Raw genomic sequence first — 8,963 nt, 5'->3', positions numbered from 1 at the left:
ACCTCTGACTCCCAAGCCCAGGCTCTTTCCACTGAGCTGCTTCTCTGTTGCGCTTTACTGTATTTAAATGCTACTACATGCCAAGCATGGTGCTAGGCTCTAGGGTAGATTCAAGATAATCAGGCACAGAGTCCACTCTCATAAGAAGCAGCATGGCTCAGTGGAAAGAGCCCGGGCTTTGGAGTCAGAGGTCAGGGGTTCAAATCCCGGCTCTGCCAATTGTCAGCTGTGTGACTTTGGGCAAGTTACTTCACTTCTCTGGGCCTCAGCTACCTCATCTGTAAAATGGGGATTGACTGTGAGCCCCCCGTGGGACAACCTGATCACCGTGTAACCTCCCCAGCGCTTGGAACAGTGCTTTGTACATAGTAAGCGCTTAATAAATGTCATTATTATTATTATTATGTTTGTACATATTTATTACCCTATGTATTTATTTATTTTACTTGTACATATTCATTCTATTTATTTTATTTGGTTTATATGTTTTCTTTTATTGTCTGTCTCCCCCTTCTAGATTGGGAGCCTGCTGTTGGGTAGGGACCATCTCTATTTGTTGCCAACTTGTACTTCCCAAGCGCTTAGTACAGTAAGTGCTCAATAAATGCAATTGAATGAATGAATGAGGCCAGATGCAGTCTCCGTCCTTCATGGGGCTCACAGTCTTAAAGGTGGGGAGAGCGAGACACATCCCCATTTTACAGAGGAGGAAACTGAGGGCCAGAGAGGTGGGGTGACATGCCATGGGGTAGCCGTAGCACGATCCAGTGGACAGAGCACAGGCCTGGGCATCAGAAGGACTCGGGTTCTAATCCTGATTCCACCACATCTACTGGGTGTCTTTGGACAAGTCATTTCACTTCTCTGGGCCTCAGCTACCACATCTGTAGAATGGGGATTAAAGCTGTGAACCCCACGTGGGACAGGGACTGTGACCAACCGGATTAGCTTGTATCTACCCCAGCGCTTAGTACAGTGCCTGGCACATAGTAAGTGCTCAACAAATACCATTTATAAACAAACAAAACTGTACCACAGCAGCTTCTTTTCCCATTTCCTTCTGCATCGCCCTTTCGCTTCTATTAGAACAGTGCTTTGCACATAGTAAGTGCTTAATAAATGCCATTATTATTATTATTATTTGCACCCCTTTATTCATCCTTCCATGGCACTAATGTCTATATCCATAATTTATATTTATACTAATGTCTGTCTCCCCTCTAGACTGTGGGCATGTTGTGGGCACGGAACATGTCTAGCAACTCCGTTACATTGTATTTTGAGAAGCATCATGGCATAATGGATAGTACATGGGCCTGGGGTTCTAATCCTGGCTTCACCACTTGTCTGCCATGTGGCCTTAATAATAATAATAATAATAATAATAATAATAATAATAATGGCATTTATTAAGCACTTACTATGTGCAAAGTACTGTTCTAAGCGCTGGGGAGGTTACAAAGTGATCAGGTTGTCCCACGTGGGGCTCACAGTCTTTATCCCCATTTTACAGATGAGGTAACTTGGGCAACACTTCACTTCTCTGTGCCTCAGTTACCTCATCTGTAAAATGGGAATTGAGACTGTGACCCTACATGAGGCTATGAGACTATGTCCAACCCAATTTGCTTGTATCCACCCCAGTGCTTAATACAGTGCCTAGCACATAGAGCCCATTGTTGGGTAGGGACCGTCTCTATATGTTGCCGACTTGTACTTCCCAAGCGCTTAATATCATCATCATCAACCATCATCAATCGTATTTATTGAGCGCTTACTATGTGCAGATCACTGTACTAAGCACTTGGGAAGTACAAATTGGCAACATATAGAGACAGTCCCTACCCAACAGTGGGATCACAGTCTAAAAGTCTATAGTGCTCTGTACACAGTAAGCGTTCAATAAATACGATTGAATGAATGAATGAATGCATAGCAAATACCACAATTATTATCATCATGACTTTCCCAAGCACTTAGTACAGTGTTCTGCACAGAGTAAGTGCTCCTTAAGTATGATGGATTGATTGATTGAGGGATGGATTGATTGATTGTGGCTACAGCAGTGCACTTGGAGCATGTTTCTCTTGTTAGGAGCTCAGTACATGGGCCCTTTTTCATTTATCAGTTAATCAGGTTGATTACAGCCCCTCTCCCACATGGGACCCACAGTCAATCAATCAATCAATCAATCAATCAATCAATCATATTTATTGAGCGCTTACTGTGTGCAGAGCACTGTACTAAGCATTTGGGAAGTACAAGTTGGCACCATATAGTCCTAGTCCCCATTTTACAGAGGAGGACACTGAGGCCCAGAGAAGTGAAGCGATTTGCCCAAGATCACCCAGCAGACAAGTGGCAGAGCTGGAATGAGAACCCACATCCTACAGTGCTCCAGCGCTTAGAACAGTACTTTGCACATAGTGAGCGCTTAATAAATGCCATTATTATTATTATTATTATTACTGAGATGCAGTAGAGAAGCAGCATGGCTCAGTAGAAAGAGCATAGAGGCAGAGGTCATGGATTCTAGTCCTGGCTCCACCACTTCTCAGCTGGGTGACTTTGGGCAAGTCGCTTAACTTCTCTGTGCCTCAGTTACCTCGTCTGTAAAATGTGGAATAAGACAGGGAGCCCCACGTGGGACAACCTGATTACCTTGTATTCCCCCAGTGCTTAGGACAGTGCTTGGCCTATAGTAAGCACTTAACAAATACCATTATTATTATTATTATTACTGGCTTCCAAGCCCGTGCTCTATCTACTAGGCCATGCTGCTTCTCTTGGTTGGTTTTCTGAGAGTTTCACGCCTGGCCCCTTCCATCTAGACGGGGCCACTGAGCCCCCCAAGGGACAGAGCCAATGTCTAATTCCTACCTGAGGATTCCCTCCCCGGGTTTACAACAGCACTGCCCCCACAGCACCTGTATATATGTATATATGTTTGTACATATTTATTACTCTATTTATTTATGTATTTATTTTACTTGTACATATCTATTCTATTTATTTTATTATGGTAGTATGTTTGGTTTTGTTCTCTGTCTCCCCCTTTGAGACTGTGAGCCCACTGTTGGGTAGGGCCTATCTCTATATGTTGCCAACTTGTACTTCCCAAGTGCTTAGTACAGTGCTCTGCACACAGTAAGCGCTCAATAAATATGATTGATTGATTGATTGATTGATCAATTTAACAGCTACTACTGAGGAAAGAAAAGTCAGGGGGAAATTTCAATCCATCAGCCAGTCGATTCATGGTATTTATTGAGAGCTTACCATGTATACAGCACTGTACTAAGCCCTTGGGAGAGTCCAACAGAGCTGGTAGACACGGTCCCTGCCCACAAGGAGCTGACAGTCTGGAGGGGGAGAAATTTCTGGATGGACTGGACATTTCCAACTGAAATTATCATCAATCGTATTTATTGAGCGCTTACGGTGTGCAGAGCACTGTCCTAAGCGCTTGGGAAGTACAAATTGGCAACATATAGAGACAGTCCCTACCCAACAGTGGGCTCACAGTCTAAAATTAGGGTTAGTCAGGTGGCTTGAGGCCTGAGGCTTCTCAGGTCTGATGGTTGAGAGACCCAGGTTCTGATCATCATCATCATCAATGGCATTTAATAAGCACCAACTATGTGCAGAACACTGTACTAAGCACTTGGGAGAGAACAGTACAACAGAGTTCATTCATTCATTCATTCAATCGTATTTATTGAGCGCTTACTGGGTGCAGAGCACTGTACTAAGCGCTTGGGAAGTCCAAGTTGGCAACATATAGAGATGGTCCCTACCCAACAGCGGGCTCACAGTCTAGAAGGGAGAGACAGACAACAGAACAAAACATATTAACAAAATAAAATAAATAGAATAAATATGTACAAATAAAATAGAGTAATAAATACATACAAACATATATATATATATATATATATATATATATATATATATATATATGTTTATATATACAGGTGCTGTGGGGAGGGGAAGGAGGTAAGCCGGGGGGGGTGGGGAGAGGGAGGAGAGGGAGAGGAAGGAGGGGGCTCAGTGTGGGCAGGCCTCCTGGAGGAGGTGAGCTCTCAGTAGGGCTTTGAAGGGAGTTGAAGGGAGTTGGCAGGCTTGTATCCTGCCCACAATGAGCTTAAAGTCTAGAGGGGGAGACAGACATTAATAATAACAATTGTTAAGTGTTTACTATATGCCAAGCACTGTTCTAAGCACTGGGGTAGATACAAGTTAATCAGGTTGGACATAGTCTCTGTCCCACATGGGACTCCCAGTCTGCATCCCCAGGTTAACTGAGGCCCAGAGAATCAATCAATCAATCATATTTATTGAGCGCTTACTGTGTGCAGAGCACTGTGCTAAGAGCTTGGGAAGTACAAGTTGGCAACATCTAGAGACAGTCCCTACCCAACAGTGGGCTCACAGTCTAGAAGGGGGAGACAGAAACAAAACCAAACATATTAACAAAATAAAATAAATAGAATAGATATGTACAAGTAAAATAAATAAGTAAATAGAGTAATAAATATGTACAAACATATGAAGTGACTTGCCCAAGGTCACACAGGAGACAGGTGGCGGAGCCAGCATTAGAAACCAGGTCCTTCTAACTCCTGGGCCCATGCTCCATCCACTAAGCCACACTGCTTCTCTAAGAAATTAATATAAATTAATCATTTATGCTATATAATTTAAAGATATATACATAAATACTGTGAGGATTGAGCCTGGGGTGAATTTTGAATGCCCAAAAGGTACGGATCTCAAGAGCGTAGATGATGCAGAAGGGAGAGGGAGCCAGGGAAAAGAAGGCTTAATCCGAGAAGGCTCCTTGGAGAAGATTTATTCATTCATTCATTCACTCATTCATTCATTCATTCATTCATTCAATCAATCATATTTATTGAATACTGTGTGCAGAGCACTGTACTAAGCGCTTGGGAAATACAAGTTGGCAACATATAGAGACGGCCCCTACCCAACAACGTGCTCACAGTCTAGAAGGGGGAGACACACAACAACAAAAAAAAATACAACAAAACAAAACGTGAGTGCTGTATTGAATGCTTACGTGTGCAGAGCACTGTACTAAGCGCTTGGGAAAATGTAATACAGCAATAGAGACAATCCCTGCCTACAACGAGCTCGCAGTCTAGAGGAGTGACCTGCAGTCACAAGGCTCTTCCCATGGTCTGCTGGATGACCTGAGAAAAGTCACTTAACCTCTCTGATCCTTGGGCTTCTCATCTGTAAAATGCAAATAAGATCTCTGTTTATTTAATGGCACTTGTTAAATACTTATTATTTTCCAGGCACCATACTGAGCTCTGGGGTAGATACAAAATACTTGGGTTCATTCATTTATTTATTTTACTTGTACATATCTATTCTATTTATTTTATTTTGTTAGTATGTTTGGTTTTGTTCTCTGTCTCCCCCTTTCAGACTGTGAGCCCACTGTTGGGTAGGGACTGTCTCTATATGTTGCCAAATTGTACTTCCCAAGCGCTTAGTACAGTGCTCTGCACACAGTAAGCGCTCAATAAATACGATTGATGATTCATTCATTCAGTCAATAGTATTTATTGAGCACTTACTGTGTGCACAGCACTGTACTAAGCACTTGGAAAGTACAATTTGGCAGCAGATAGAGACAATCCCTACTCAACAACTGGCTCACAGTCTAGAAGGGGGAGACTGACAACAAAACAAGTAGACAGGCATCAATAGCATCAGAATAGATAAATAGAATTATAGATATGTACACATCATTAATAAAATCAATAGAATAATAAATATGTACAAATACACACAAGTGCTGTGGGGCAGGGAAGGGGGTAGAGCAGAGGGAGGGAGTAGGGGTGATGGGGAGGGGAGGAGGAGCAGAGGAGAAAGGGGGGCTCAGTGTGGGAAGGCCTCCTGGAGGAGGTGAGCTCTCAGTAGGGCTTTGAAGGGAGGAAGAGAGCTAGTTTGGCAGATGTGAGGAGGGAGGCCATTCCAGGCCAGGGGGATGACGTGGGCCGGGGGTCGATGGCGGGACAGGCGAGAATGAGGCCTAACGGTGAGGAAATTAGCGGCAGAGGAGCGGAGGGTGCGGGCTGGGCTGGAGAAGGACAGAAGGGAGGTGAGACAGGAGGGGTTGGGTGGGTTGGACACAGTCCATGTCCCATATTTCCCACAGCATATATGTACCTATCTGTAATTTATTTATTTATGTATTTATATATATATTTATGTCTGTCTCCCCCTCTAGACTAGAAGCTTATTATGGGCCGTGACTGGATCTGTTTTGTTTTGTTCTCTGTCTCCCCCTTCTAGACTGTGAGCCCACGGTTGGGTAGGGACCGTCTCTATATGTTGCCAACGTGTACTTCCCAAGCGCTTAGTATAGTGCTCTGCACACAGTAAGCGCTCAATAAATACGATTGATTGATTGATTGTTGTTGTATTATACTCTCCCAAGCGCTTAGTACAGTGCTTGGCACACAGTAAGCACTCAATAAATACGATTGAATGAATGAATGAATGTGCTCACAGTATTAATCCCCATTTTACAGATGAGGGAATTGAGGCACAGAGAAGTTAAGTGTCTTGCCCAAGGTCAAACAGCAGATAAGCAGCAGGGGTGGAATTAGAACCCAGGCCCTTCTTACTCCCAGACCCTTGCTTTATCCACTAGGCCATGGTGCTTCTCTGAGAAGCAGCGTGGCTCAGCGGAAAGAGCACAGGCTCTGGAGTCAGAGGTCATGGGTTCAAATCCCAGCTCCACCAATTGTCAGCTGTGTGACTTTGGGCCAGTCACTTCACTTCTCTGTGCTTCAGTTACCTCATCTGTAAAGTGGGGATGAAGACAGTGAGCCTGCCGTGGGACAACCTGATCACCTTGTAACCTCCCCAGCACTTAGAACAGTGCTTTGCACATAGTAAGCGCTTTATAAATGCCATTATTATTATTATTATCATTATTATTATTATTATTATTATTATCATTCTCCCTTTCCTCTTAGCCCATGAGCCTCCCAGGGGACAGGGACTGTGCCCAAGCCGATAATCTTGTTTCTGTCAGCACAATGCCCGTCGCAGATTCTGCACATAGTAAATACAGCAGTTGTTAGAAATGTTAAACACTTGAAAGTGGAAATAACTGAATGGGCTTTCACCATGTCTGCCTTAGAAAAGCTGTTTTAAAAGTCTTTCCCCCCATAAGCCCATGCCAATGCTGTAGCAAATCTGGCTCCTTCTCTGACCCTGTTACCTTTTTCTTAGGTTCTGCCGCCGACCTGTGCAAACTGGCCATGATTGAGATTTTCAAGTCCATCTCCATTTCCCCAACTCTGTCCGCTAGGTAAGTAAAACTCCGTCTCAGTGGCTGACTAACAGTACTTGGGGGGAAGAGGCTGAAAAGAATCATTCATTCAATCATATTTACTGAGCGCTTACTGTGTGCAGAGCACTGTACTAAGCCCTTGGGAAGTACAAGTCGGCAACATATAGAGATGGTCCCTACCCAACAACGGGCTCACAGTCTAGAAGGGGGAGACAGACAATAAAACAAAAGTAGACAGGTGTCAAAACTGTCAGAATAAATAGAATTATAGCTATATGCACATCATTAATAAGAGTAGTAAATATGTACAAGTAAAATAAAGTAATAAATATGTACAAATATATACAAGTGCTGTGGGGAGGGGAAGGGGGTAGGGTGGAGGGGGGGTGATGGGGAGGGGAGGAGGAGTGGAAAAAGGGGGTTCAGTGTGGGAAGGCCTCCTGGAGGAGGTGAGCTCTCAGTAGGGCTTTGAAGGGAGGAAGAGAGCTAGCTTGGCGGATGTGCGGAGGGAGGGCATTCCGGGCCAAGGAGAGGACGCGGGCCGGGGGTCAGTGGCGGGACAGGCGAGAACGAGGCCCAGTGAGGAGGTTAGCAGTGGCAGAGGAGCAGAGGGTGCGGGCTGGGCTGGAGAAGGAGAGAAAGGAAGTGAGGTAGGAGGGGGCGAGGGGATGGACAGCCTTGAAGCCAAGTGTGAGGAGTTTTTACTTGATTCGTAGGTTGACAGGCAGCCACTGGAGATTATTGAGGAGGGGAGTGACGTGTCCAGAGCGTTTCTGTACAAAGATAATCCGGGCAGCAGAGTGAAGTATAGATTGAAGTGGGGAGAGACAGGAGGATGGGAGATCAGAAAGGAGGCTGATGCAGTAATCCAGTTGGTATAGGATTCCCGATAGGGATAGTAAGGATAATAATATCCTTAGTTAGGATTGATTAATTAATTAATTAGAATTAATTAATTAATTAGGGGAAGGAAGGAAGGAAGGAAGGAAGGAAGGAAGGAAGGAAGGAAGGAAGGAAGGAAGGGAGGGAGGGAGGGAGGGAGGAAAGAAAGAAAGAAGGGAGAAAGAAAGAAAGGGAGAGAGAGAGAAAGAAAGAAAGAAAGAAAGAAAGAAAGAAAGAAAGAAAGAAAGAGAGAGAGAGAGAGAAAGAAAGAAAGAAAGAAAGAAAGAAAGAAAGAAAGAAAGAAAGAAAGAAAGAAAGAAAGAAAGAAAGAAAGAAAGAAGGAAGGAAGAAGGAAGGAAGGAAGGAAGGAAGGAAGGAAGGAAGGAAGGAAGGAAGGAAGGAAGGAAGGAAGGAAGGAAGGAAGGAAGGAAGGAAGGAAGGAAGGGAGAGAGAGAGAGAGAGATAGATAGAGAGAAAGAAAGAGAGAAAGATAAAGAAAGAGAGAGAGAGAAAGAAAGAGAGAGAGAGAAAGAAAGAGAGAAAGAGAGAAAGAAAGAAAGAAAGAAAGAAAGAGAGAGAGAAAGAAAGAGAGAAAGAAAGAAAGAAAGAAAGAAAGAAAGAAAGAAAGAAAGAAAGAAAGAAAGAAAGAAAGAAAGAAAGAAAGGAGGGAGGGAGAGAGAGAGAGAGAGAGAGAGAGAGAAAGAGAGAAAGAGAGAAAGAAAGAGAGAAAGAGAGAAAGAAAGAG

At 43.8% G+C, this 8,963-nt stretch overlaps 1 protein-coding gene across 1 annotated transcript in view; it reads left to right on the top strand.

The window, feature by feature from the left end:
* POLN (DNA polymerase nu) overlaps positions 1-8,963 on the top strand; it is a 197,288-nt gene that overhangs the window by 168,769 nt on the left and 19,556 nt on the right. The window contains exon 21 of the mRNA XM_038744811.1: positions 7,276-7,354. Within this exon, the coding sequence (XP_038600739.1) occupies positions 7,276-7,354 (79 nt within the window). The remainder of the gene's footprint in view (positions 1-7,275; positions 7,355-8,963) is intronic.

Source organism: Tachyglossus aculeatus, chromosome 4, assembly GCF_015852505.1.
Source record: "Tachyglossus aculeatus isolate mTacAcu1 chromosome 4, mTacAcu1.pri, whole genome shotgun sequence".
Lineage (NCBI taxonomy): Eukaryota > Metazoa > Chordata > Mammalia > Monotremata > Tachyglossidae > Tachyglossus > Tachyglossus aculeatus.
The sequence above is the reverse complement of the archived record's forward strand: the minus strand, read 5'-3'. Positions and strand labels throughout refer to the sequence as shown.